The sequence below is a fragment of the Oratosquilla oratoria genome, chromosome 41 (genome assembly GCF_046742065.1).
Source record: "Oratosquilla oratoria isolate Oo_2021 chromosome 41, ASM4674206v1, whole genome shotgun sequence".
NCBI classification, from domain to species: domain Eukaryota; kingdom Metazoa; phylum Arthropoda; class Malacostraca; order Stomatopoda; family Squillidae; genus Oratosquilla; species Oratosquilla oratoria.
Window position 1 is genome coordinate 18,968,674 of NC_134817.1, and position 27,500 is coordinate 18,996,173.

General features: G+C 40.2%; 1 protein-coding gene across 1 annotated transcript in view; it reads left to right on the plus strand.

Annotated features, from left to right (window-relative positions):
• Window positions 1–27,146, plus strand: part of LOC143021285 (A-type potassium channel modulatory protein KCNIP1-like) — a 127,802-nt gene extending 100,656 nt beyond the window's left edge. The window contains exons 3-6 of the mRNA XM_076178692.1: window positions 11,838–12,029; window positions 22,715–22,788; window positions 25,305–25,517; window positions 26,750–27,146. Of these exons, the coding sequence (XP_076034807.1) occupies window positions 11,838–12,029; window positions 22,715–22,788; window positions 25,305–25,517; window positions 26,750–26,860 (590 nt within the window). The 3' untranslated portion in view covers window positions 26,861–27,146. The remainder of the gene's footprint in view (window positions 1–11,837; window positions 12,030–22,714; window positions 22,789–25,304; window positions 25,518–26,749) is intronic.
• The last annotated feature ends 354 nt before the right edge of the window (window positions 27,147–27,500 follow it).

A 27,500-nucleotide genomic window follows, 5' to 3' on the forward strand; every position in this document is an offset into this window, starting at 1 on the left:
GAGGAGGAGAAGGAGGAGTAGGAGGATTGTGGTGAAGATGATGATGACGAGGAAGAGGAGAAGAAGAAAGCGAAGGAGGAAAAGAAGAAACGGGAGGAAGGAGAGAAAAAGAGGAAGGAGGAGAAGGAGGAGGAAATAAAAGATGGAGTAATGTGATGAGATGGAAGGGGATGAGGATAGGCAAAAGGAGGGGAAAGGGAAGAATGAGTGGAAGGGAAATAGGGAAATGGAAAGGGGAATGGGAAGAGGAACAGGAAGAAGGAGAAGCAGAAGAAGAAGGAGAAGCAAGGGAAGAATGAGAAGGAGGAGACGGAAGAGGATAAGGATGAGGATGAGGATGATGAGGATGAAGAAACGAAATAAAATGAGGATGAGGATGAGACAAAAGTGAATAAGGATGAGACGAAAGAGGATGAAGATAAAGAAGAGACAAAAAAGAAGAAGATAAGGATGAGAAGAAGAAGGAGGAGGAGGAGGAGGAGGAGGAGTAGATAAGCCATATGCCTCTTTTGGAAAACACAAACGCGAGTTCGGACCCGCTCTCCGAAGGTTCTCCAGCCCGGTCGAAGTCGTCCTTTCACTCTTCCTGCATCTCCAGGAACTCTCGACCCCTTTGTCAACGTCTTGGTCGTGTTCCACTCGGCCGTGGCCGACCTTAGGGACGCGTCTTGGGTCCTCCTTCAGCTGAATGCTCTTGCTCTCGTGTCCAACGTGGAAAAAGGACAGCAAAGGTCAAAAAAGGCTGAATGTATATCCTCCTGTGTGTGGAGGGAGAGGTGGTGTTTCGTCACGATCTTGAATCACGTGTTGGATTCGTGAGCGACAGGTATAAGCCACACGGATGAGAGCTCAGTTCTTCTATAAGGCCCGATCTATGGGTCATGCTGTTACTTTCGTGTGCGTGCGTGTGTGTACGTGTATGTGTGTGTGTGTGTGTGTGTGTGTGTGTGTGTGTGTGTGTGTGTGTGTGTGTGTGTGTGTGTGTGTGTGTGTGTGTGTGTGTGTGTGTGTGTGTGTGTGTGTGTGTGTGTGTGTGTGTGTGTGTGTGTGTGTGTGTGTGTGTGTGTGTGTGTGTGTGTGCACATGTGTGTGTACGCAAATCATTTCAATCAGCTGGCTGCTTAAGGTCTTTTATTTTCCGTCAGTGTTTATAGATTTTATTCTGTCGAACAACTTATCCATTCTTTCCCTTACGTGAATAAAGTCATCTGGCGTTAGAGATAATGAAATATCTAAAGTACACAATCAACCTGAAGTGGTCAACGCTTTTTTTTTTTTCATCGAAGCCTATTACTCAATGATCAGAATTTTGACAAAGTTAGAGAATACAATTGTCCTGGTTAGATGATAAAAAGTTATAAAAATTAGATAGAAATAGGGCTCATAATTGGTTGGACAAGTTTGTGTAGAGAAAGGTTAAAAATAAATCTTTGTTAACTCTTTTAGGTTTAGTGATTAGCTTGATAATTATACCTTTATTAATGCTAGATTATTATTTTTTCATCGGTCACAAAGAGATAGAGATGAACCCTTTTGTGTTTGATTGTGATTTTTTTATGCCTGACGCCAGAAAAGTACATCTATCTTCCATATTTTTTCGACTATTAAAGACATATACAAACCAAAATCCCTGACATTTAATCATTAGAACATTACCTGAGGTGACGAGCGGGTTGCAAAGTAGGTCAAGTGCAATCACATACACACTTTCTCTCGCGTTGGCCAGCCTCCTCCCGTTTTCTATTCCCCCTCCCATCCCCCCTTTTCCCCTTCTCTGTACAACGTTTTGCTCTCCGGCGTTTCATTGTTCTGTTGCTCCTCTCCCACTTGTACCTATTGTGCCTCTCCCAGTGGGACCATTTTTCAAACTTCAAAAAATACATATCGTTTATTGTCTCTTTTACTGTTGCCTTCATTCCTGTGTTTGGGTTGCTCTCCCCTTCCCCTCCTTCCTCTCTTGTCCGTGTCTGACTATTTGTGTTGTTCGTTTACTATCCATGCACTGGTTTTCATGTTTTTAGAGGATGGTGATATGTATGTTTGATACATGTTATTAACTTATGTGTTTACATGTGCGTATACATATACGTGTTATTTACTTTTCATACATATATACATATACATATACATGTACATATATATATACATATGCATATACACAAACATACTTTATATATACATATATATACAAATACATATATACTTTACTTATACATATACATATACATATACATATACATATATACGTACATATACATATACATATACATATGCATATACATATATATACACATACATATACATATATACTATACTTATACATATACATATACATATACACATACATATACATATGCATATACATATACATATACATATGCATATACACAAACATATACTTTATATATCCATATATATACAAATACATATATATATATCTATATATATACATATATATATATATACTATACTTATGCATATACATATACATATATATATACATATACATATACATATACACGTACACATACAAATACATATATACATATGCTTATACTTATACATGGACATATACATAACATCCATATACATATACGTGCAGTGAGATATGACAACTTCTAACCATAGTTTACATACAATGGTCGTACGTTCTTAGGTAACTTCTTTAACTTTTTTTTTCTTTTTTGAGGGAAAGGGGTTAACGCTGAAATCAAATTAACCTGCTGGGCAAGCTCCGCCCTCTGATCTCCCTCCACGTCCCACGCGATTGGTTATTGTGAAAATGAGAGCTTCTAATTGGTTGGATAAAAAGGGCGGATTTAAACCGACATGATTATTTGTATGAAGCACAGGATTCTGGACTGGTTCTTCTCTTTGTCTTCTAAGGTGTCTAAGAAACCTGTTAATTCATGTCTAATAAAAACGTTTAATTTCCTGATCTAGAATTCTTATGACAATTGAAGAAATCTTACTTTTATCCATTTCACACAACAAGTATTAGACCTACTGAGACCTTATTAAGTTCCCTTGGTTTTTTGAGACCTTTTGAAGTCTTGGTAAGCCTCTGGAGACTCAAAACTCAAAACCGTTGAGGCCATCTTATAGCTCAAAAAACACTTTACTCTCTTTAGCTCTCTTTCTCTCTTTGACTTTTTCTGCGCTCTTCTTCCCCCTATTTCGTTTCCGTAAAGAGTCTGGCATCAGTCGCCTTTCAGGTACTTTGTCGGTTCTTCGTTGTCGGTTCTTCCTTTGTTCTTCGATCTGTTCTAAGTTAACTCTCCGATCCATCTCTTGGAGGGGAAGGAGAAGGATGGAGTAGGAGTGGTTGGAGGGACGAGGAGGAGGTGAAGGAGGATGGAGGAGGGGTTAGTGGGAAGGGGAGGAGGTGGGGATGGGGGAGGAGGCTTGGGAGGGGGAGGGGAAGTGAGAGGAAAGTGTGGGAGGAGTGGAGGAGGGGGAAGGAGGAATGGGGAGGAGCTGGGGAGGGGGAGAAGGATGAGGAGCAGGAGGAGGGGAGAGTATGGGAAAAGGAAAGGGGGGAGGAGGGGAGAATGGGAATGGAAGGAGGAAGGAGGAGGGGGAGAAAATGAGGGAGGAGGTGAGAGGGAGGTGAAGAGGGAGGAGGGAGTTGGGTAGTTGGAGGAGGAGGAGGAGGTGGGGAAGGGAGAGAGAGAGAGAGAGGGGGGAGGGGAAAAGGAGGGAAGAGGGAGAGGGAGGGGGAGAAGGGGAAGGGGAAGAGGAAGGAGGAGGGGAGAAGATGAGGGAGGAGGTGAGAGAGAGGTGAACAGGGAGGAGGGAGTTGGGTAGTTGGAGGAGGAGAAGGAGAGAAAAGGAGGGAAGAGGGAAAGGGAGGGGGAGAAGGGGAAGGGGAGAAGGAAGGAGGAGGGGAGAAGATGAGGGAGGAGGTGAGAGGGAGGTGAAGAGGGAGGAGGAAGTTGGGTAGTTGGAGGAGGAGGAGGAGGTGGGGAAGGGAGATAGAGAGGGGAGGGGAGGGGAAAAGGAGGGGAGAGGGAGGGGGAGGGGAGAGGGAGGGGGAAGGAAGAGGGGAGAAGATGAGGGAGGAGGTGAGAGAGAGGTGAAGAGGGAGGAGGGAATTGGATAGTTGGAGGAAGAAGAGGAGGAGGAGGAGGAGGAGGAGGAGTAGAAGGAGAGGAGGAGGAGGAGGAGGAGGAGGAGGAAGGGGGAGAGAGAGAGAGAGAGGGGAGGGGAGGGGAGGGGAGAAGGGAGGAGAGGGAGGGGGAGGGAGGAGAAATCATGTTAATGGCGAGGTCTCGCCACTTTGTATCCGCTGGATTCTGTGTGGGGGATTATCTGTTTTAATGAAAGGCCGTGTCCTGTTTTTCACTACTCGAGGATTATTGTGGACCTTTTTTCATCTCTCATTATTTCTTTTTTTTTTCTTTTTTTTCTTTTTTTTCCTTTTCCCGTAAGTTTTCACTCGTATTGATCAAAACCGAAATCAGGATCATCATTGTAATCATAATCACAATCACGTTCATAATCTTTACCGTCATCATCAACATCATGGACATTGTAATCATCATCATCATAATCACCGCGACCATTACCATCATCATGGCCAGCAAAATCATCATCATCATCATCATCATCACCACCATCATCATCATCATCATCATCATCATCATCATCGTCATCATCATCATCATCACCATCATCATGGCCATCATAATCATCATCATCATCATTACCATTATCACCATCATCATCGTTACCATAATTATCATCATTATTGCCATTACTATCTCTATCACCGTTATAATCATCATCACCATCTTCATCATCATTATCATCATCATTAAAAGTAACACCATTATGATCATATTCATAGTCATCATTATCATTATTACAATCACAATTATCATCACCATTAACATCATTATCAAAATCATCACCATCATCATCAATAATCATAATAAAAAATCAGTAGTGGTTAAAAATGGGATGAGGCAAGTATGGGAGCAATCCATGTGTTTTCAGTCTACGGGGTTTGTTTGCCAAACTTCACTAGCAAGTTACCTGTTTACTTTTACTTGTCCCCAGCTCTTTCTAACTCTCTTTATTACTCTTATTCTCTTAATATATTGGTCACTCCTCCTCCTCCTCACCCCTTCAATCTTCAGCTTCCCCTCTCAGTTCCCTCCCCCTTACTCACCCGCCCCTCAATCTCTCCTTTCAATCCCTGGCACTGTGTTCAAACCCAAGGTTTTCCTACCGTAGTCTTTCTCCCCCAAACTCCAACCCCTCAATTGCCCGTTCTTATCCTTCTTCTATTTCTCCTTATCTTTCCACACTTTTTCGTTCGTTCTTCCTCATTTTATCTTTCTGCCTCCCTTCTTGTCTCGGTATCACTTTCTCCCCCCCCCTCCCACTTCCAACACAACTATTTTTCCTTTATTTTCATTCTCTCAGTTTCCCTCTCTCCTTTCCTCTTCTTCCTCCTCCTCCCAGTTTTCCTCTCTCTTCTTCTTCTTCCTCCTCTTCCTGTCTCCCTTCTTGTCTCGGTATCACTTCCCCCCCCCTCCACTTCCAACACAACTATTTTTCCTTTACTTCCATTCTCTCAGTTTCCCTCTCTCCTCTTCCTCTTCCTCCTCCACCTCCCAGATTCCCTCTCTCCTCTTCCTCTTTTTCCTCCTCCTCCTCTCCTTTCCCCCCCAACAACTATCCATCCCTTTCCCCGAGGGATTGTTTTACAGCTCGCAGGAACGAAAGCTTGAGGGTTCTTTGACCTTCACCCTTGCAGCTCACGCTTGACTTCTCTTCGAAAATCCAATTGCTTATTTCTTACAGAAAACAATTTCAAACTTCCAGGCAACTACAACGGGGGTAAAGAACGGGTGTAGACACGAGGGAGCTCTCCTTTTTTACACATACAGAGCCCCGATCTCGGTACCTGGTTAGTGTTGGAAGAGGCAGACTTTGTGTTTACCTACGTGCTTATCTGTTTTTGTAGACGTCTGTATCCCCGTGTGTGTGTGTGTGTGTGTGTGTGTGTGTGTGTGTGTGTGTGTGTGTGTGTGTGTGTGTGTGTGTGTGTGTGTGTGTGTGTGTGTGTGTGGGTGGGTGCGTGTGGGGGTGAATGTATGTGGGTACGCATATACGCATGTATGTGCGTAAATGAGTACATGCATGTGATGGCGTACATGCCCTTGTATGTGTGTTATGCGTGTGTATGTGTGTGTGAGAAGAGTATACATCCCGCCCCTTTCGCCACTGAATCCAGTAAATATCCTTCTGTCCTCCCCTGGGAAATACGCAGAGAATCCTTCCAACCATCTTCGAAGGAGTCTGAGCTTCACCATTTTTTTTTTTTTTTTTTTTTTTTTTTTTTTTTTTTTTTAAGCGGGGGTCAGGATCCTTCCAACCATCTTCGAAGGAGTCTCAGCTTCACCGACTCTTTTTTTTTTTTTTTTTTTCTTAGGAGGAGGAGGAGGCGAGGTTCGAACATTCTTTCCTGAAGATCCTACAGACCTGTAACGTTCATAGAAAACGGACCACGTAAGACGATAGCCGAATGTTTGGACGATGCATATGGGTTTCCGATGTTCCCAAGGTCCATCCAATCTGGCATTATTTCCGTTTCCCAATTGGTCCGCATCTGTTATCACCCCCTGAGACTCATTTTCAGAGTGGTCTCAAGGTCTTTGGTCAATTCTCCTCTGGTTTCAACTTATCTAGTCTTCTCTTGTCGTGGGAAGACAGAAGACTTCTGAAATCTTTTTGGTCTATAAAAAGCGGTATAATTTGACTTTATCCTATTTTACAAAAGATTTTTTGGTTCATGCAACAGCTGGGAAAAGAATGAAATAAATATATGGGAATTACAGCAGAGCATCTGCGGGCTTATTGAACTATTTTTTAAGTCTAAGAATCATTTTACATAGAAAATTTTTAATTTATTGATTGTGGATATTGTGGTGTTCCATCTGGTTCGCGATTAATTCATACCTGATGCTTTTCATAATTCAAGCTAAAGCGGCACATACACGATCAATTATATTGCGCAATTTCATTGTCAATACTCTGAATTGACAATTAAATTGACCGTGTATGGGCGATATATCACCCATATACGGTCAATTCAATTGTCAATTCAGAATATTGACAATGAAATTGCGCAATATAATTGATCGTGTATGGACCGCTTAAGACTGTTTGCCGTCTAAGGAAAGTCATCTCCAATGACCCTCACAACTAACTCTATATTCATTCTTTTACTATATTACTCACTCCCCCTCCTCAACTCCTCAATTTTCAACTCCCCTTCTCAGTTCCCTCCCCTACATCCCTCCCCTTTACTCACCCGCCCCTCAATCTCTCCTCCTCAACCTCTGGCACTGTTTTCAAACCCAAGGTCTTCCTATCGTAGTCTTTCTCCCACAAGCTGAGACTCCTTCGAAGATGGCTGGAAGGATTCTCTGCGTATTTCCCAGGGGAGGACAGAAGGATATTTACTGGATTTAGTAGCGAAGGGAGGGGATATATACTCTTCTCGCGCGCGCGCACACACACACACACACATACACACACACACACACACACACATACACACATATATATATACATACATACACACGCACATACACACAGAAGGTTTAAGTAGCCGCGGATTGAACCGCGGTGGTTCAATTACAATGTAAGTCAATGATGATGTTCACACACAGCCGCGTAGTTTTTTCCTTGACAACGCGGTAAAGCCACGGTTTCCACAGACAAAAAAAGGTGACCAGAAATTGGACCACAAAAAAAAAAAAACAGGATACCAGACACTGGATCCGGATAAAAAAAAATAACAATAAATTTGGTTACCAGAAATTGAACCATAGAAAAAATAAATAAAAAACAGGAGACCAGAAATTACACCATAGACTATAAAACTGTTGCTTTGTAGAATGATGACGATTGAATTCAGTCATGAACAACGATCCACTTCGGTGCTGAAGAAATGGTCTCCTCCGGGAGTCTAAGAAACAGCAACGCATAACTCTGGAATACGTGACGAACGACGTGTTGAAAGCTTCGAGACTCTCTTGCTGAAGAGCCTTGGTTCCTTCTTCAAGAAAAAGACTTCGAAGTACTCGATGGTGGTTCAGGGAGACTCAAAACTCAATAACGCCCCAGAAACGAATTCACAAAGTTTGACTCAGGGAGTGGGGGAAGGGGGATCGATCCTCCAATGAATCGGGTGTGAAACCCAGAGATAGAGATAGAGAGAGAGAGAGAGAGAGAGAGAGAGAGAGAGAGAGAGAGAGAGAGAGAGAGAGAGAGAGAGAGAGAGAGAGAGAGAGAGAGAGAGAGAGAAAGAGAGAGAAGGGGGAGGGATGGATGGAGGGAGAGAGGGAGAGAGAGGGGGGAGGGAGGGGGGAGGGAGGGGGGAGGGAGGGGGGAGGGAGGGGGAAAGGGAGAGAGAGAGAGAGACAGAGAGAGAGAAAGAGAGAGAGACAGAGAGAGAGAGAGAGAGAGAGAGAGAGAGAGAGAGAGACAGACAGACAGAGAGAGAGATAGACAGAGAGAGAGAGAGAGATGGACAGAGAGAGAGAGAGAGAGAGAGGGAGAGAGACAGAGAGAGACAGACAGAGACATAGAGCAAAACTTCCGCTATCAACTAAATAGTAAATATACCATTTGTTTCTATAGAGAATAGAGAACGGAACAGTCCCTCTAAATTATTAAATAATTTTTTCCATTATCAATAATTTATTACAGAAAACGTGGAAACCCAATTGAAATTTCATTGTATAAGAAAAATCCAGAAGACTGTTATTGCTTACGGCATGATTAAAAAAAAGATTCTAATTATATACCTATGTTAAGAATAATATCAGGTTTGAAAAAGAGGCGTTGAATTACATCGAGAAGAAAAAATAAAATTTATGTTTTATGGTAATTAATTTTTTAATGTGAATTTATACAGTACTACGCGCGCACACACACTAACACAACACACACACACACACACACACACACACACACACACACACACGCACACACACGCACACAAACACACACACCATGATCATGGCTCCCTTCCCGTATAATACTAGATAAATACAAAAAAAAAAAAACCGCTCACCTCTAGAATAGTGTCATACCCATTTTTATGAAGTATCTTCAGAGCACTGCGGTCCTTCTAGTTAGTTTCTAGAAACGTTTTACAACCTAGACAACCTTAATAAAACTACCTAGCGACAAACAGTAGAATACACATATGACATCATCATTTCCACTAGGAGTCCATATAGACCAAAAATACTCCTCACAAAGGATTCTTCTAACTTCTTCTAAATTCCCTACTCTTCTTGAAACCTCTTTAGCCTAAGGCTCTTTGAGAACAATTCCTCCAGATATTCCTTTTTCTTTCCTTTACAAACTCGTCAAATCCTGTCCAAACAGGCTCATCTGTGTCTGATATGAAGGAGTTCACTCTCCTCCTTCACTCTCACCACCCACACTTCCTCACTCACTCCCCGCCTACACTCCTTCTCCTCCTCCCTCCCTCCCTCCCTCTCCTTTCTCCATAGTGTCTGTATCCTATGACCCGTGTTTGTTTTTTCTATCTTTCTTCCTTCCTTTCTTTATTTATTTATTCGTTTATTTATTTCGTTTTTTTCTTCCGTTTTCGTTTTCTTTCTTTCTTTCTTTCTTTCGTCCTTCGTTTCTTTCTTTCTTTCGTTCTTTCTTTCTTTATTCGTTTATTTGTTTCGTGTTTTTTTTCTTCCGTTTTCTTTTTCTTTCTCTCTTTCTTTCTTTCTTTCTTTCTTTCTTTCTTTCGTCTTTTCTTTCTTTCTTGTTTCTTATTTCCTCCTTTTCTATTTTCTTCGTCTTTGTTTTGTTGTTGTTTTCTTTAGTTCTACTTGTTCCCTCAACTTCCTCGTTAATTGTTTCGTGTAATGAGGTCATTTTCCTTTCTATTTGAAGGTCATTCTCTATGATTACATTTCCACGCTTCAATTTTCTTTTTTCTTAATACTGATCAGTCTGAACGGATTTGTGTGAAAGAAGAACAAACACAAATATTCTCGTATGTCTCTATGTGCATACATACATCTTTCTCCATTTATACAAGTAACTACGAAGTAATGCAAAAGAGCAACATAAATTAATTGACAATCTCTTGCAATTCAAGTCAGCGAATTGCATTCAATCCTTCTCCAAACAAGGCAAATCGAATCACTTGGTGAATTAATCTTTACAAAGTAAATGAAAGAACTACGAACGATGGAGAACCATTCTCCTAGAAGGAAATGAAATATTTTTCAATCCAACTTTAAGCAAATTTTGAGAAAAAGAGAACTCGCGGTATGGTGCAGAGTGATATCTGATTAAGCGTCTCCTTCTGAGGGATAAGTCGGGCACCTTTCTGAGAGCTCACTAGTTTGCAAACGATAAGGATTTCCTTATCTCTACTCTTTTATGGTGTTTCATCTCATTATTCGAAGAGAATCCATAAAATAAAAATAAAAATCTTACGATAAGTCTCACTGATAACCCTTATCATGCCCTTCACATAATTCACTCTATCTTAGAGTAAATTATTATATTCAGCCAGAAGCCAGACCCCTACGTCCCTTGTCCCTAAATTGGGACGAGGTACATATTTGGGGACAATAGGGACAATGGGGACAGGGCCTAGCTACATTGGGACGAGGGACGTATTTGGGGACAATGGGGACGGGGTCTAGCTACCCAGGTCCCTGGTCCCTGGACCCCTCCATTCCCAACAAATCCGATAGGCTACCTCGCACCCCCCGCCCCTGTATACAATACGGTGCGGACGTGGTTTGAAAGTGTGATGGCCGGCAACACTCTGGTCTGATTCAGGAATTGGAGCCATAAAGGGGAAGACATTTTTCTTTTCGTTGTTTCCACATATTTCGAAGATTGTTTCTCTGCCTTCCCGTCTCTCTGTTTCTCTCTAATTCTCTCTCTCTTTGTGTGTGTGTGTGTGTGTGTGTGTGTGTGTGTGTGTGTGTGTGTGTGTGTGTGTGTGTGTGTGTGTGTGTGTGTGTGTGTGTGTATGTGTATGTGTGTATGCCTGTTTCTTTGTTTCTGTCTCACTTTATTCGTCGTTTTGTCTCGATCTCTCTGTCTCCCTATTCTAGGCTTTTGTTTTTCCATCTCTCTGTTTCTCTATTTTTATTTATCTGTCTCTCTGTCTCCCTCTATGTCTGTTTCTGCCTCGCTGTCCTTGTTTGGTTCTTTCCTTGTCTGTCTGTATTACTCTCTACGCGCGCGCGCGCGTGTGTGTGTGTGTGTGTGTGTGTGTGTGTGTGTGTGTGTGTGTGTGTGTGTGTGTGTGTGTGTGTGTGTGTGTGTGTGTGTGTGTGTGTGTGTGTGTGTGTGTGTGTGTGTGTGTGTGTGTATGTGTGTGCGTTTGCGCAAGAGATTACTCCCCTTTTGTCTGATCCCCATCTATCTCCGTTTTCTCCAATGGTAGATGTATACTACGTTTTCTTAAAATATTTATATCCGATCTCTTCCTTGCTTTAGTTACAAATTCCTCCATCTACTTACCCACACCTCCGTTTTCTTACTGCAGTCAATAACCAGACCCCGTTTTCTCCTTACAGTTGCTAACCAGTTCCCATTTTCTTCTAATCACTAACAAACCTGAGTTTTCTTCCGAAGATATTGTCATGTCCCCCGTTTTCTTCCCACAGCAACTAACCATATCCCAGTTTTCTTTCTATAGTCACTAACCAGAACCCATTTTCTTACTACAGTAATTAACCAGATTCCGTTTTCTTCCAATAGTAATTACCCATTCTCCGTTTTCTTTCTACAGCAACTAACCGGATTCCGTTTTCTTCCAACAGACTCTGAACTCGACATCCCTGAGCAAGAACCGCGCTATCGTCCCGAGGACATCAATGCCCTGGTTCGAACCACCCACTTCACGAGACCGGAGCTCCAGCGCTTCTATCGGGGCTTCAAGGACCGGTGCCCTACCGGTGTAGTCCGGGAGGAGGTCTTTAAGGAAATGTACTCCCAGATGTTCCCAAAAGGAGGTAAGATCTTCCGGGAGAGAGTGTCTCTCTCTCTCTCTCTCTCTCTCTCTCTCTCTCTCTCTCTCTCTCTCTCTCTCTCTCTCTCTCTCTCTCTCTCTTTGTAAGGGGTGGGCCGTGACTGTTGGTTTTTAACACATGCCTCTGGCGAAGGCAGATAGGAGGTAGGAAGGAGAGGAATTATGTGGGAAAAAGAAGGAAAGGGGAGAGGGACGGAGAGGAAGGAAAGAAGAAAAGGAGGGAATGGAGAAATGGAGAGAGGTATAGAGAGTAAAATAAGAAGAGGAAGAGAAGGAGGAAAAAGAGGAGGGAATGGAGGGGAGGATACGATGAAAGATACAGAGGATAAAAGAGAAGGAAGAAGAAGAGGAAGAGGGAATGGAAAAGAGGAGTTGAAGAGAGGTACAGAGGGTAAAAAAGTAGGAAGAGGAAGACGAAGAGGAAGAGGAGGAGAGAATGAAAAGGAGGATACGAAGAGAAGTACATAGGGTAAAAGAGGAGGAAGAGGAAGACGAAGAGGAAGAAGAGGAGGGAATGAAAAGGAGGACATAAAGAGAGGTACAGAGGGTAAAATAGGAGGAAGAGGACGAGGAAGAGGAGGAGAAAGAGAAAGCGGAAGAGAAAGAGGAAGAGGGAGAGGAAGAGGAGGAAGAGAAAGAGGAGGAATGAATGAAAGGAGGACACGAAGAGAGGTACAGAGGGTAAAAGAGGAAGAAAAGGAAGAGAAAGGGGAGTAAAAAGAGGAAGAGGAAGAAGATTAGGAGGAGGAGGAGGAGGAAGAGGAGGTGGTGGAGACGATGGTAATGGGAACTGTGAGGGATATGATCGTGCACAAGAATAAACAGTAAAAGCCTTCCTTGGTTTTATCAATCTCAAGCTGCTTATGTGTACTGTTCTTCAGTGCATAAAGGGCAGTGAAATGTGGGCAACTTTTGCTTGTTCGTTTGTTTCCCTTTTTTCATTCTTGGCTTCCTTGTTTGTTTGTTTTGGTTTGCTTGTTTGATTTTGTTTTTATTTTTGTTTGTTTTTAATTATTGCGTTTTCTTTGTGTGTGTGTGTGTGTGTGTGTGTGTGTGTGTGTGTGTGTGTGTGTGTGTGTGTGTGTGTGTGTGTGTGTGTGTGTGTGTGTGTGTGTGTGTGTGTGTGTGCGCATGTGTGTGCGCATGTGTGTGCATATGTGTGTGTGTGTGTGTCTGTCTGCCTACCTGTGTCTTTGTCAACTTACATATGCGTATACGAGCGTAATTGCGTATGCGTGGCTTTATGTACACTCACGTGCGTCTATATATGTGCATATTTCAATTTTCGAAGACCTGAGCGTACGGTTGTATATATGCACACGGATATGCATATCCCGTGTTCCCTGTGCGTTCTCATTTCTCTACAACCCTGTTTTTGTGCGTTTCTACCCCAGGCACGCGTGTATAAGAATGGACAAGAGAAAGACAATAGGCTGAAGAATAATAGAAATGCAACGAATGGAACAAAAAATGACGAAATAAACAATAGGTATTGTGGGAGTAAGAAGGGTGGCGAGAGAACAGGGAGTGAATGACTCCCATAAAGGGAGCCGAGGGATTTAAGGGAGATATTGTGGGAGGAGTATTTAAGGGTGAGATGGTTCTGTTACTTTAAATGATGATGATATAAAAGACAAGGGAAACGTACCGCTAATGCGATGGTATACAGCACCTTTAAAGAGCTAAAGCCTCAGATGAACGCTCACAGCCTCTTTCTCTTGTCATAAATCTGAGCCTTAGACTAAATATTCTGTTTGTTTGTTGTTTTACTCTGAAAAACATAATTAAGAACCAGTCAAAGCAAAGCCGAGCGAAGGAGTCAAAGGTTACATGCTTTTTCTCCTTTTTGTCATAAATCAAATGAGGTTTAGACAAAATAATCTATTTGTTTGTTATTTCATTCCGGTAAACATGATTAACAACCAGTCAAGGCGAATACGATCTAAGACAAGAGAACAAGAGAAAGGATTGAGGCGAGAGAAATAGAGAAAATTAAGAAAATAAATTCTCTACTCTGGTCCTTGTCGTTTTCTTGCATGAATAAAATCGTCTGACACCGCCAGAAGTACAATGCTGTACAAAACGGCTATTCCTTAGCTTACTGTTTTGTTTTGCTTTTTTTAATGTTTGTAGCAACATCTTTTCACTGTTATAGTTTTATAATTTTATAATTTTGTAGGTTGTACATTTTCAACAGTAATGCTGCTATACCCAATAAACCGTATATTATTATTATCATTATTACTATTATTGTCATTAATTATTATTATCAATTATTACTACTATCATTATTATTATTATTGTTATCATTATTATTATTATTATTAATTATTATTATTATTAGTTATTATAGATTATATTATTATTATTATTAATTATTATTATTATTATTATTATCATTATCATTATCATTATTATTATCATTATTATTATTATTATCATTATTATTATTACCATTATTGTTGTTGTTATTATAAGTAGAAGAATGTTCTTGTTCAAGTCTGGGATAGAAATGTTTTTTCATTTGGGAGAATCTTCGTGTTATATGATTACACAGTTACCTGATTAATCAAAATTAATTAATCAAAAAACTAACCTCCACTCAAGTCCCCCAAATTTTAATTAAGAGCAAGACTCTTCTATTATACAAAAAATAAATCGCATCGTGCAGTGTGCAGAGCATACACAAACATTTCCTATATGCCTTTTTTTCGCAAAATGCGCATGATTTGGTTCTTGTTTATTCAGGGTAAGTATGACAAGTAAACGTACATAACATTTAAGAATACTTGATTCACTTTTGAAATACATACTAGAAAGATTCTAGGAACGAGCCTAACGTAGCCAAAGCACGCTAACACATACATAGTTAATGCGACTCAAAATGTCTTCGCAGGCAAGTTAGAATATATAATATGCAGCGATCAAATTAATTTCGAGTCAACAAGGGCATGTACGGTGTACATGCGTCTCTTTCTCTTTGTATGTCTCTCTTTTCCTCTCCCTCTCTCTCTCTCTCTCTCTCTCTCTCTCTCTCTCTCTCCCTCCCTCTCTCTCTCTTTCTATTTGTCTCTCTCCCTTTTCCTCTTTTCTCTCTTTGTCTCTATTTGTCTCTCTCTTTTCCTCTTTCTTTTTGTCTCTCCCTCTCCACCCCCCCTCTCTCTCTCTCTCTCTCTCTCTCTCTCTCTCTCTCTCTCTCTCTCTCTCTCTCTCTCTCTCTCTCTCTCTCTCTCTCTCTCTCTCTCTCTCTCTCTCTCTTCTCTTGGACGTGTAACACGAAAAAGAGATTAAATATTTTTGGCAACAAGCTCAACAAAGACAGAAAAGAAATAAAAATAGGGGTTCTCCAAAAAGGAACACAAAAAGAACATAAAAAAAATGTATGTACGAAGATATATGACTTGATCCAAATACTTATGAAACTATGATCGACAAGGCGTTTCCGTCTTGATAACACTGATTCAATACACATTCATTTTTCAAATAGCTATGTTAGCGTGAACATGTGTACATACACAAAAATGTGGGAATAGCGAGCAGAATGTAGGAGATTGAGGTATGTGGTTCACATTTTATTTATCTATTTATTTATTTATTTATTTATTTTTATTTTTTTATTTTTTTTTTTTTTTTTTTTTTTTTTTTTGTGGAACAAAAAGAACGAAACGACGAAAAAGTTGAATTGAAAGAAAAATATTATGCCAAGCGGCCTTTCGCTTTCGTTGTGTTTATCTGAAAAATTATTAATCTAGCGTTCATTCGGCGTTATCGTATTCTTATGTAAATATACATGTATATGAGATCTGTTACGAGTGTATTCCAAATGGCCGAATCACGTCACTATCGAGAGAGTAAGAATCATTTATGGAACACTGCAAAAGTCGAAGATATTTTAGAGAAATGCAAATCAGCAGTATGTATGTATGACACGTGCATATGTATTATGTACGTATGTGTGTATATTTATGCATATATGTATGTATGTACGTAGGTAGGTAGATAGGATGTGTGTGTATTTATGTATGTATGTATGTATGATGTATGTATGTATGTATGTATGTATGTATGTATGTATGTATGTATGTATGTATGTATGTATTTATGCACGTACGTATGCATGTATGTATGTATGTATGTATGTATGTATGTATGTATTTATGTATGTATGTATGTAAGTACGTATATATGTATACATGTATGAAAGTATGTATCAATTCATGTATGTATTTAGGCAGGTAAGTATGTAATGTTTTACCTAATTATGGAAGAACAAAATATTCTGACACAATAATGACGATGTTTGGAGCCAGCAACGTAAACAGAATTAAAAAGTCTGACACAATAATAACAGTGTTTGGCGCCAGGAATGTAAACAGAATTAAAGAATCAGGCAGAATAATAACAATATTTGGCGTCAGGAAGGTAAACAGAATTATACTTATTCCTGAGCATTATGTAAAGTGGTTGCATCGACAATACAATAAGTTGGGGGAAGGATTAGGTCGAGATATGTAACATGCTGGTCTCACTAAAATGTGTTCCTATTTACAAACATATATACGGTACATACCTACATAAATACATATATAAAGTACATACATGTATCCAGTACATACATATATATACACATACATAAATACATATATATCGTACATGCATACATACATACACACATACATACATGAACGCACACATACATACATGCATGCATATATACAATCCACAACCCACAGAACACTAATATTCGTCATCATGATCAATTCCAACTTCCTGTGACTTCTCCTCTTACCCTCAAAACACCATTCCCAAGTCCGATATAGTCATATACCTCCATGATGTCATAGTCAACGAAATATTAGAAACTCGTTTTCGATAGCTTACTATTGAAGGACGTTTGGACATCTGTAAGGGAATAATTCTTGCAAAGCAGCTTAGAATTGCAAAGTCAAGTTGCACGAGTTGCATTAGTATAATCTGATGCGACGAACAGATGAAGATCATTATGCGAGAGTGGGAGGCTGAGCGTGAGAGAGAGAACGGCCTAGGCAGAGAACATAAATCACTCGGCTATTGTTAGTCTTCTCGATCAATATCAAAAACATAAGTTGTTTTGACAATGGTACATAGCTTTACAGTTTGTTTATTTCTCTATTTATCTATTCTATTTGTTCGTTTATAGATTTATTTGTTTATCAATTTATCTATTTGTTCATTTATTTGTTTGTTTATTTATTTATTTATCTATCTATTTATCTATTTTATTCAGCTGAGAGGAAAAAACGCTTGGCAGCAAAAAAAGGAAAATAGAACTATATACATTACACATGCATGCATTTATGCGTGTATAGATGACGTATGTATGTATGTACGTATGTATGTATGTATCTTTGTATGTATGTATGTATGTATGTATGCATATATGTATGTATGTATGTATGTATGTATGTATGTATGCATTATATATATATGTGTATATATATATATATATATATAATATATATATATATATATATATACATACATACATATACATATATGTATAAAATATATATATAAATATATATATATATATATATATATATATATATATATATATGCATATAGGCTATATATATATATTATATATATGTATATAAACATACATATACATATATGTATAAATATATATATATATATATATATGTATATAAATGCATATATATATATATACATACATATACATATATGTATAAATATATATATATATATATATATATACATATATATATATATATGACACATCCTTTACATTGACAACCTGATAAAACGGGACAAAGAAAAATTTCTCAGAAGAAACACAAAGGACCTGGTTACCCACTGGTGTCTGTTCCTCCTCACCAGGACCCAGAAGCCAAAGACCCACAGAGGCGAAGACAGTCCCTTGTTTCAGATAAGGAGAGTCTCGGAGGAGAAAACTCTCACCACAGAAGAGAAGAAAGGCGGGGACGGGTCCCCCGAAGACTGTTCCCTTTCGGAGGATCCCGACGGAGGAAGGGGGAAGAAGGTTCCTCCTCAGACAAAGGGCGAGGAGGCCGACAAAGGACCCCGGGACAAAGGGCGACAAACTGTGACAGCAGGGACGCCTAACTGGGGTCTCTTGTGCTTCTTTTCTTCCGCTTTGATGTGCGGAGTTCGACTAGACACTGTAGCCTGGATTGCTGTCACTGCTGACGTCATACACTGACGTCACTGCTGACGTCATACGTTGGCGTCACTGATGACGTCATACGTTGGCATCACTGATGACGTCATACGTTGGCGTCACTGATGACGTCATACGCTGGCGTTACTGATGACGTCATAAATTGGCCTCAGTACTGACGTCATATTTTGGTATCACTTCTGACGTCTACGTGGGTGTCCCTGCTGACGTCCTATTGTCTTAATTGCTTGTATCATATTGTCGCCGTTCCTGACGTCAGATAGTCTTAACTGTTGACGTCATATTGTCGTTACTGCTGACCATATAGTTTGGCATCATAGCTTGACGTCGCTGCTTACGCCATATATTGTGACGTCATTGTTAAGATTATGTAGTGACATAATTGTTCATATTAACATCATTTGTGATATCATGATGTCAAGATATGATTTTGTGTAACACCATGACATGACATCACGGGGTGTTATCTTGCTTTGACGTCACGTTTTGGTGTCTTACTTTGACGTCACACTTTCGTGCTTTGACGTCACTCCTTTTTTATGTTACTATTTCTTATTGTGATGACATTCATTGTTCTCATGCTATTCTTTCTTACTGTGACGTCACTTTTTTGTTTGATGTCACACTATCTTACCGTGACGTCACTTCGTGCTGTCATGCTACCCTTTCTTGTGATTTTTTTTTTTTTTTTTTTTTTCTTTTTTTTTTTGACACTTGGTGGACAGCGGCGGCGGCTGAGGCCTGACCTGGAACAGGAGTCCGTGACCGAGTTCCCCCCCCTTCCTCCCTGTGGTGTCCTTCCCTGTCCTGTGCTGTCTCAGGTCAACGAAGTTTGGATGAGGACCCGCGTGTCGGCCCCAAGTGCCAGACTTGTCGTGTACCGCCTCGACCCGAGTTCTACCAGACAAGATGAGATGGGGGAAGGGGGGCAGAGAGGGGATGGGGGGAGAGAGGGGGACAGGGGAAGAGAGAGGGACGTGGGGAGAGATGGGGACGGGGGAAGAGAGGGAATGGGGGAAGAGAGGGGGGCGAGAGAGGGGGACGGGGGAAGAGAGGGGGAGGGGAAGAGAGGGGGACAGGGGGAGAAAGGGGGAGAAGGGGGAAAGGGGAAAGAAGGGAGAGGGTGGGAGGTGGAATGAGAGGGGGAAAGGAGGAGGAGGAGAATGGGGAGAGGGGAATCGAAGAGGAAAAGGAGGGGGATAGGGGAAGGGGAGGGAAGGGGGATAGGGAAAGGAGGGGGATAAGGGAGGGGGAGGAAAAATGGAGAAGGAAGGGAAGAGGGAGGGAGGAAGAGAGAGAGAGGGAGGAAGGAAGGCGAGGGAAAATGGGGGTAAGGGAGGAAATGATTGGAGAGATGGAGGATAAGAGGAGGAGAGGAGAAAGGGGAGGACGAAATGATAATAGCGAGGGGGAGGAGGAGAAGAGGGCGAGGGAACGAAGGAGGAAAGGAGGGGGAAGTGAAGGAAGGAGGGAGGGAAGGAGGGAGAGAGCGAAGGAGGGAGGGAGGGAGGGAGGGACGGGAAAAGAGGAAACACAGTGTAAATCTTGTCGAGGAATAAACTTATATATTCGTACATTTTTCCTCAAGTTCTCATACATACACACACACACACACACACACACATACAGTGAGAACTCTCATTAACGGACATTAATTAGCTGTGTTTGCGGTGTTTTCGCTGTGTTTTCGGTGTTTTGGAGTGGTTTTGGGGTGACATAGTGATTGCACGCACTAAACAACAGCACCAATAACACCGTGTGTGTGTGTGTGTGTGTGTGTGTGTGTGTGTGTGTGTGTGTGTGTGTGTGTGTGTGTGTGTGTGTGTGTGTGTGTGTGTGTGTAAGCGCGCGAGTTGTGTGTACATGTGATGTAATTTAAAAAGTACCCATTACCAAGTAGAGTTACTTGGTAAACCATCTGCCAAGTAGAGCCATCAACATCGCTTTCGTAAGTGAAGTAGATTTATTTCAATAAGTAAACAATAGCACAAAGGACCAAGTAGAGGTGAATCAGCAAGTGCGTAAGACAATTTCTCAATGAGGAGATATACAAAACAACAAAACATTATACAAAGAAGAATGAGAATAGTAAAGAGATTTGCTAAGCTCATTCGTTAGACTAGATTTCATGAAAGAAGATTTTTTTTTTTTTTTTTACCGGAAACTTAATTAGCACTTTCTTTTCGAACAGAAGTCCCCGTGATAACGTTCAAATAGGATACTATGTGACACAATGGATAAAAGAAGAAAAAAAACAGAAACACTTCAGCGGAAAGAAACGCACTAATTGAAGCGATTTTTGTTCTCAAAGCCAACCTAGTTTGGAAATAATACTGCAGACAGAAGGACAATTAGTACCAAACGAAACAGAAAACGCTGTTTTTTTTTTTTTATAAGTACCTCTTCATAACCGCGGTAAGCGACTTTAATCAGCTCTTAATATATTCATGGATTCCAACACTTGATTACCATTTCTTTAAGATAAATTAACGAAACCATGTCTCGCACTTTTTCCAAGGCCATATAACTGTAAAATAACTACATTTTTCACACATATTCTACTTTCATCTTTATTAGCAGATAATCATTACATTTATCATTATAGCAAGATGTATCCAGAATTATTCTTTCCTATCTATTTTGATAGGGTAGACAGAAAGGCACTGTGGGAGGTTATGCAGATTTATGGGATAGGAGGAAAGCTTTTGGGAGCTGTCAAGAGTTTTTATGAGAGTAGTAGAGCATGTGTTAGGATTAGAAATGGAGAGAGTGAGTGGTTTGAAGTAAAGGTGGGACTTCGTCAAGGATGCGTTATGTCGCCCTGGCTGTTCAACTTAAACATGGATGGGGTGGTGCGAGAGGTGAATGCTAGGGTAGTGAGTCAGGGATTGGAGATGGTTAAAGAAAATGGAGAAAAGTGGGAGGTGAGCCAGCTGTTGTTTGCGGACGACACTGCGCTTGTGGCAGGGTCAGAGGAGGGATTGAGGAAGCTGGTGGCAGAGTTTGGGAGAGTATGTGATAGAAGAAAGCTAAAGATAAATGTGGGTAAAAGTAAGGTGATGAGATGTACAAGGGGTGAAAGTGGCAGTAGACTGGAAGTGAACATTAAGGGAGAGCGACTGGAGGAAGTGGATAGTTTTAGATACTTGGGTGCAAGTGTAGCAGGAAAAGGTGGAGTGAAGGTGGAGGTAGAATGTAGATTGAGAGAAGCGAGTAAATGCCTTGGTGGTTTAAAGAGTGTAATGAGGAATAGACATTTGGAAATGGATGCGAAGAGGAGACTGTATGAAGGTGATTGTGCCAACAGCACTGTATGGGGCAGAAACGTGGAACATAAGAGAAGAAGAGAGAAGGAGTTTGAATGTGTTTGAGATGAGGTGTCTGAGAAGTATGGTGGGGGTTACTAGGCTAGATAGAGTGAGAAATGAGGAGGTGAGGAGGAGAACAGGGGTGAAAAAGGATTTGGGAGATAGGGTTGATGAAAGAATATTAGGATGGTTTGGACACATGGAAAGAATGAGTGAAGAAAGACTAGTAAAAGAGGTATGGAAGGCAGATGTGGAGGGAGTGAACATGAGGGGACGTCCTAGGATGAGGTGGATGGATGGGGTGAAGGGGGCTTTGGGGAAGAGGGGAATGTCTGTTGAGGAAGGAAGGGAGAGAGGACGGAAGACAGAGGTGAGTGGAGAATGGTTGTATATGGATGATGTTGTGACTGCATGAGGAGGAATGGGCGGGGAAGTGGGGGGTGGGGTAGTATGTGTGAGTAAATTTTGACGCAGCCCGAAGGGATTTCTCCCCGTCCTCGCCTTATATGCAAAGGGGAACGGAGAGGGGGGGTCGCCGATTAAATGAAGCGGCCTCGCTGTGGATGTACTGTGTCTTGCGACACTGCTTCTGACCCAGGGCGGTGGGCAGGGTGCAGGGATGACCCGTCATCCAGGAGGTGCTCAGATGAGAGGAAGGGTGGGAGGGGTGTGGAGTGTATTTAGGGATGAAATGGGTGGGAGTGTTTTTATGCCTTTCCCTTTTTGGCTACCTCCCTTGGAAGGGGGAAAAAGCCTTGGTATATGTATGTATGTATCTTTCACTATACCTAGCTTTGTGAAATCTTTTTCTTCTAGTTAATCTAACAATTAATCTGTTGTATCCAGAATTAGTCTTTCTTAGTTATTCGTTAAGTGATCTTTACCTATAGCTAAATTTGTGGATTATTTTTCTTCTAGTTGATCTAACAGTTAAAGTATTTTTCTTGTATTCAGGATTAACCTTTCCCTGTTATTTTTTTAAGCGATCTTTGTGGATCTTTGTGGATTCTTTTTCTTCTAGTTATTCTAACAGTTAATTTCATTCTTGTACCCAGAATTAGTATTTCTTAGTTATTTCGTTAAGTGATCTTTCACTATAGTTAAATTTATGGATTCTTTTTCTTATAGTTAATCTAACAGTTAATTTCTTTCTTGCAGCGAGCACAAGCCAATATGCCCACTACGTCTTCAGCACCCTGGACAAGGAAAACTCTGGAATTATCAACTTTGAGGTTTGGAAAAAAATATCGAACATATTCTTCTCTCCTCCAGACACCTAATCACTTTATAATGTGGATGATTACCTATTTTTCTTACAAGAAACCAAAATATTTTTTTAAATATTCACTGACATGGAAACTCTAAGACATTGTGTAAAATTTCCATGTGTGGACCCTTTTTTTTTTTTTTTTTTCTTTTTTTTTTTTTTTTTTAGAAGACTTCGTGAGATCTGGAAGAATGTTGGGACGAGAGAATCAAAGCTGGGGAAGGACATATTTTTATAAAAAAATATATATATATATTAAAAAAATAAATAAATAAAGAAAACAAATATTCCCATTCAGTCTTTTTTTCTTTTTTCCTCATTCTCTAAATCTCATTTACTAAGAAACTGAGATGGTCTCTGGACTGAAGGAGCACTGAACCGGCCGAGACCCAGTTTCCCTTGGGGTCCATATCTTTGTCATTCTTTCAGAATTAGATATATATAAAGTGTGCTGCCCTATTGAAGAGTTAACAAAATAATTTAGCTTAGTTCTAACTTAACTATCGCTAAACCAGTCAGTTGAAGATTTAGCTTAGTTCTAACTTAACTATCGCTAAACCAGTCAGTTAAAGTACAACATTTCCACAATTAAGGGTTTATATTAATCTTGACTTAACAAATGAGGATTTTTTTTTTTTACTTATTGATCTATTGACATATTTATCTATTGGTTTATCTACTTTATTCTCTCTCTAATTTTACGTATAATTTTTCTTCTATAATTAAGGGATTATATTAAAATTGACTTAACAAATGCCTCAGCAATGAGGATATATTTTTTTACTTATTGATCTATTTACATATTTGTCTATTGATTTATCTACTTTATTCTCCCTCTAATTCTACATATAATTTTTCTTCCTCTTATTCTAATTCTTCTTGTAAGGGGGAAAAAGCCTTTGGTATATATATATATATATATATATATATATATATATATATATATATATATATATATATATATACATATATATATATATATACATATACATATATATATACATATATATATATATATATATATATATATGTATACATATATATACATATAATTTTATATTTTGTGTATGATTCCGTACCACGAATGACCAATCACATTAATCCTATTTAACTGGATATTGAGCGCAAAAACCCTAAAGAGAGTCAGTCGGATCAACGCGCCCAGCTTACCGTGGTGGAGAGAGCAGCGGACTGATTCTCACTCTGATCCTCACTGAATGACTCTCTGACTCTCATTGACTGATTCTCACTGATTCTGACTCACTGACTGATTCTCACTGACTCTGACTGTGACTCTATGACCGACTCTCACTGGCTGATTCTCACTGAGTGACTCTCTGAGTCTCATTGACTGAGTCTTACTGATTCTGACTCACTGATTCTGACTCTATGACTGACTCTCACTGGCTGATTCTCACTCTGATCCTCATTGAGTGACTCTCTGACTCTCATTGACTGAGTCTCACTGATTCTGACTCACTGACTGATTCTCACCGACTCTATGTCTCTCTGACTGTGACTCTATGACTAACTCCCACTGGCTGATTCTCACTCTGATCCTCACTGAGTGACTCTCTGACTCTCATTGACTGAGTCTCACTGATTCTGACTCACTGACTGATTCTCACTGACTCTGACTGTGACTCTATGACTGACTCTCAGTGGCTGATTCTCACTCTGATCCTCACTGAGTGACTCTCTGACTCTCATTGACTGAGTCTCACTGATTCTGACTCACTGACTGATTCTCACTGACTCTGACTGTGACTCTATGACTGACACTCACTGTATGATTCTCACTCTGATCCTCACTGGGTGACTCTGTGACTCTCATTGACTGATTCTCACTGATTCTGACTATGACTCACTGACTATGTGACTGACTCTGACTTTCTTTCTGACTCTGTCTCCGACTCAGACTTTGACTCTCCGCCTTTGATTCTGACCGATTCTCATTTGGCCCAAACCTTGACTCTGAATCAGACTCCGATTTTCCCTTTCTTTCTTTTCTTTTATTTCTTTTTTTTTCTCTTGCTTTTCTCTTTTCTTCTTCCCCTTCCATTCCTTCACTTTCATTTCATTTTCATTGATCAAGGGGGTTAGGGGGGTCGTTACTTGCATCCAAGGTCAAAGGAATAGCAGTTCGAACCCTGCCACCGGCGAATTTGATCCAAGGGCATGATCCATTAAATTCCCCGCCACGAAGTCCTCTGTAAGGACCACCGTCCTAACCTCCCCATTTCCTTCACTTTTATTTCATTTCCATTGGTCGAAGGGGTTAAGGGGGTCGTTACTTGCATCCAAGGTCAAAGGAATAGCAGTTCGAACCCTGCCACCGGCGAAGTTGAACCATTAAATTCCCCTCCACAAAGTCGTAGGGGGGACTAACCTCCCGATAAGGGGTGGAGTTTGTGACGTTAAACCACATCATCCTCAATCTCTTTCAGACGTTCTTCGTTGACACAGTTGATGTCATTTCAGGACTTCATCAGCCTTGTGTCCCGCCTGACGAGAGGGACGACGGAGGACAAGCTTCGCTGGATCTTCTCCCTCTACGACCTGAACGGGGACGGTTGCATCACCCGGCAGGAGATGACGGACCTGGTGCAGGCCGTCTTCGACCTCATGGGCAAACACACAGATGTCCCCATCGATGAAACCACCATCGGGCAGAGGGTCGAGACGCTCTTCACGGTGGGTGAAAACGGCAAGGCTAGTTTCTCTCTCTCTCTCTCTCTCTCTCTCTCTCACTCTCTTTCTCTCTCTCTCTTAACTCTCCCTCTAGCCCCATCTCTTTCTCTCTCTCTCTTTCTCTTTCTATATATCTCTAACCCTATCTCTTTTTCTCTCTCTCTCACTCTCTCTCTTTCTCTCCCCACCCTTCTTCTTCTTACCTTTTTTACTTCTTCTCTCTTCTTTTTTTTCTTTTTTCTTATGTTTTCTTCTTCCAATTCTCAATTTTATCGTTTCTCTTTTTCTTGCTCTTTCTTCTTCTTCTTCTTCTTCTGCTCTTTCTTCATTTTCTTCTTTCTTATTTTTATCTTTCTTTTTCTTACCCTTATCTTTCTTCTTTTTCTCTTCTTCCTCTTTCTTTTCTTTTACCTTCTTTCTTTTCATTTTTCTTCTTTTTCTTCGTCTTCTCCCTTAGTTTTATTTTTTCTTTTCCTTATTTTTCTTTTTTCTTTTCCTTATTTTTCTTTTTCTCTTCTTCCTTATTTTCTTGTTTTCCTTTTTGTTCTTTTTTTTTCTTACTTATTTTTTCTTATTTTTTTTCTTTTTTTTTTCTTTTTCTTCTTTCTCTTCCTTTTTTCTCTCAATTTTTCTTTTTCTAAACTTTTTTCTTCTATTTTCCTTTTTACTTTTTTCTCTCGGTTCTTCTTATTTCTAATTTTTTCCTTTTCATTTTAGGATTTATTTCCATACAAAGTCGACATTTTATAAGGTGGTTTTTATACTAATAAACATGGCTACCACCAAACGAGGCTTTGATCTAAATTTTCAATTAAGAATAAGCCTTCTTTTGGGGGCAAATTTCGGTGTTACTAAAGCAAAATCATTATAAACTGCAGTGTTTATGATGGAAAATGTATAAAAAAAAACAGAATATTAATTTCATCACATATAAACACAGATCTTTTGTCTTCATAAGAGCAAGACAACTAAGTACACAATAGTGGTAAATATATAGTTACCCCTAAAAGTTTTATTTTCTTAGATAACGCTTGACCTATACAATTTTCTATTATCAGCGCAGGTCGAGTAGTTGTATGGGTGACTTTAATATTACCATATATAAAAATGTCTTTAAACTTAAAATAGTCTGATCAACCCTATTTCACTTATTCGTAACCTCCACTATTGCGACACCTTTTTGGACACCTCCACACCTACAGGAACACCTCACCTCCACTTCCTTCCTTCCACAGATGCTCGACCAGAACCGTGACGGTGTTATCACCCTGGACGAATTTATGGACTCCTGTTCACAAGACCTCACCTTAAGACACAACCTCGACGCTATGGTCGCCTACCTGTGATGGTACGACCCTCCTCCACCACCCCAACCACCTTCACCACCAACACTTCCTCCTCCTCTTCCTCCTCCTCCATCTGAGGCCCAGGGGGATCCGTAGGAAGACACTCCATTCGAACTCCGCCACGAACTGGTCGAAGGAATATCGAACTCGTTCGGTTCTTTTGCGAAGTACTTCGTGGTTTCGTCTCTTCAGAGACCTCAGCGGGATGGAAGTCGGCCAAGCCGCACACACTTGTTCGTGAGGCATAGTTGCACATTTTTCTAAAGGTGTACGAAATGTATGCATGATTAAATAGGTACATATACATGAATATATACGCATACACACGTATATATGCACATGTATACATAGGGATATATACATACATATATATGTATATATATACATATATATACATATATATATATATATATGTATGTATGTATGTATGTATGTATGTATGTATATGTATGTATGTATGTATGTATATACATTTAACAACAAAAAAACGATTCAATAGAAGGCAACCAAATATTTCTTTCCTTCTGGTTTTAGTTTTACATCGAATATCCCAGAGGAGATTAAAAAAAATCCTTTAGATTTCAGTTGCACAAGTAGGTCCAAAGGTGAACAAAAGTAAAACCAAAGTAATGTTCAGCTT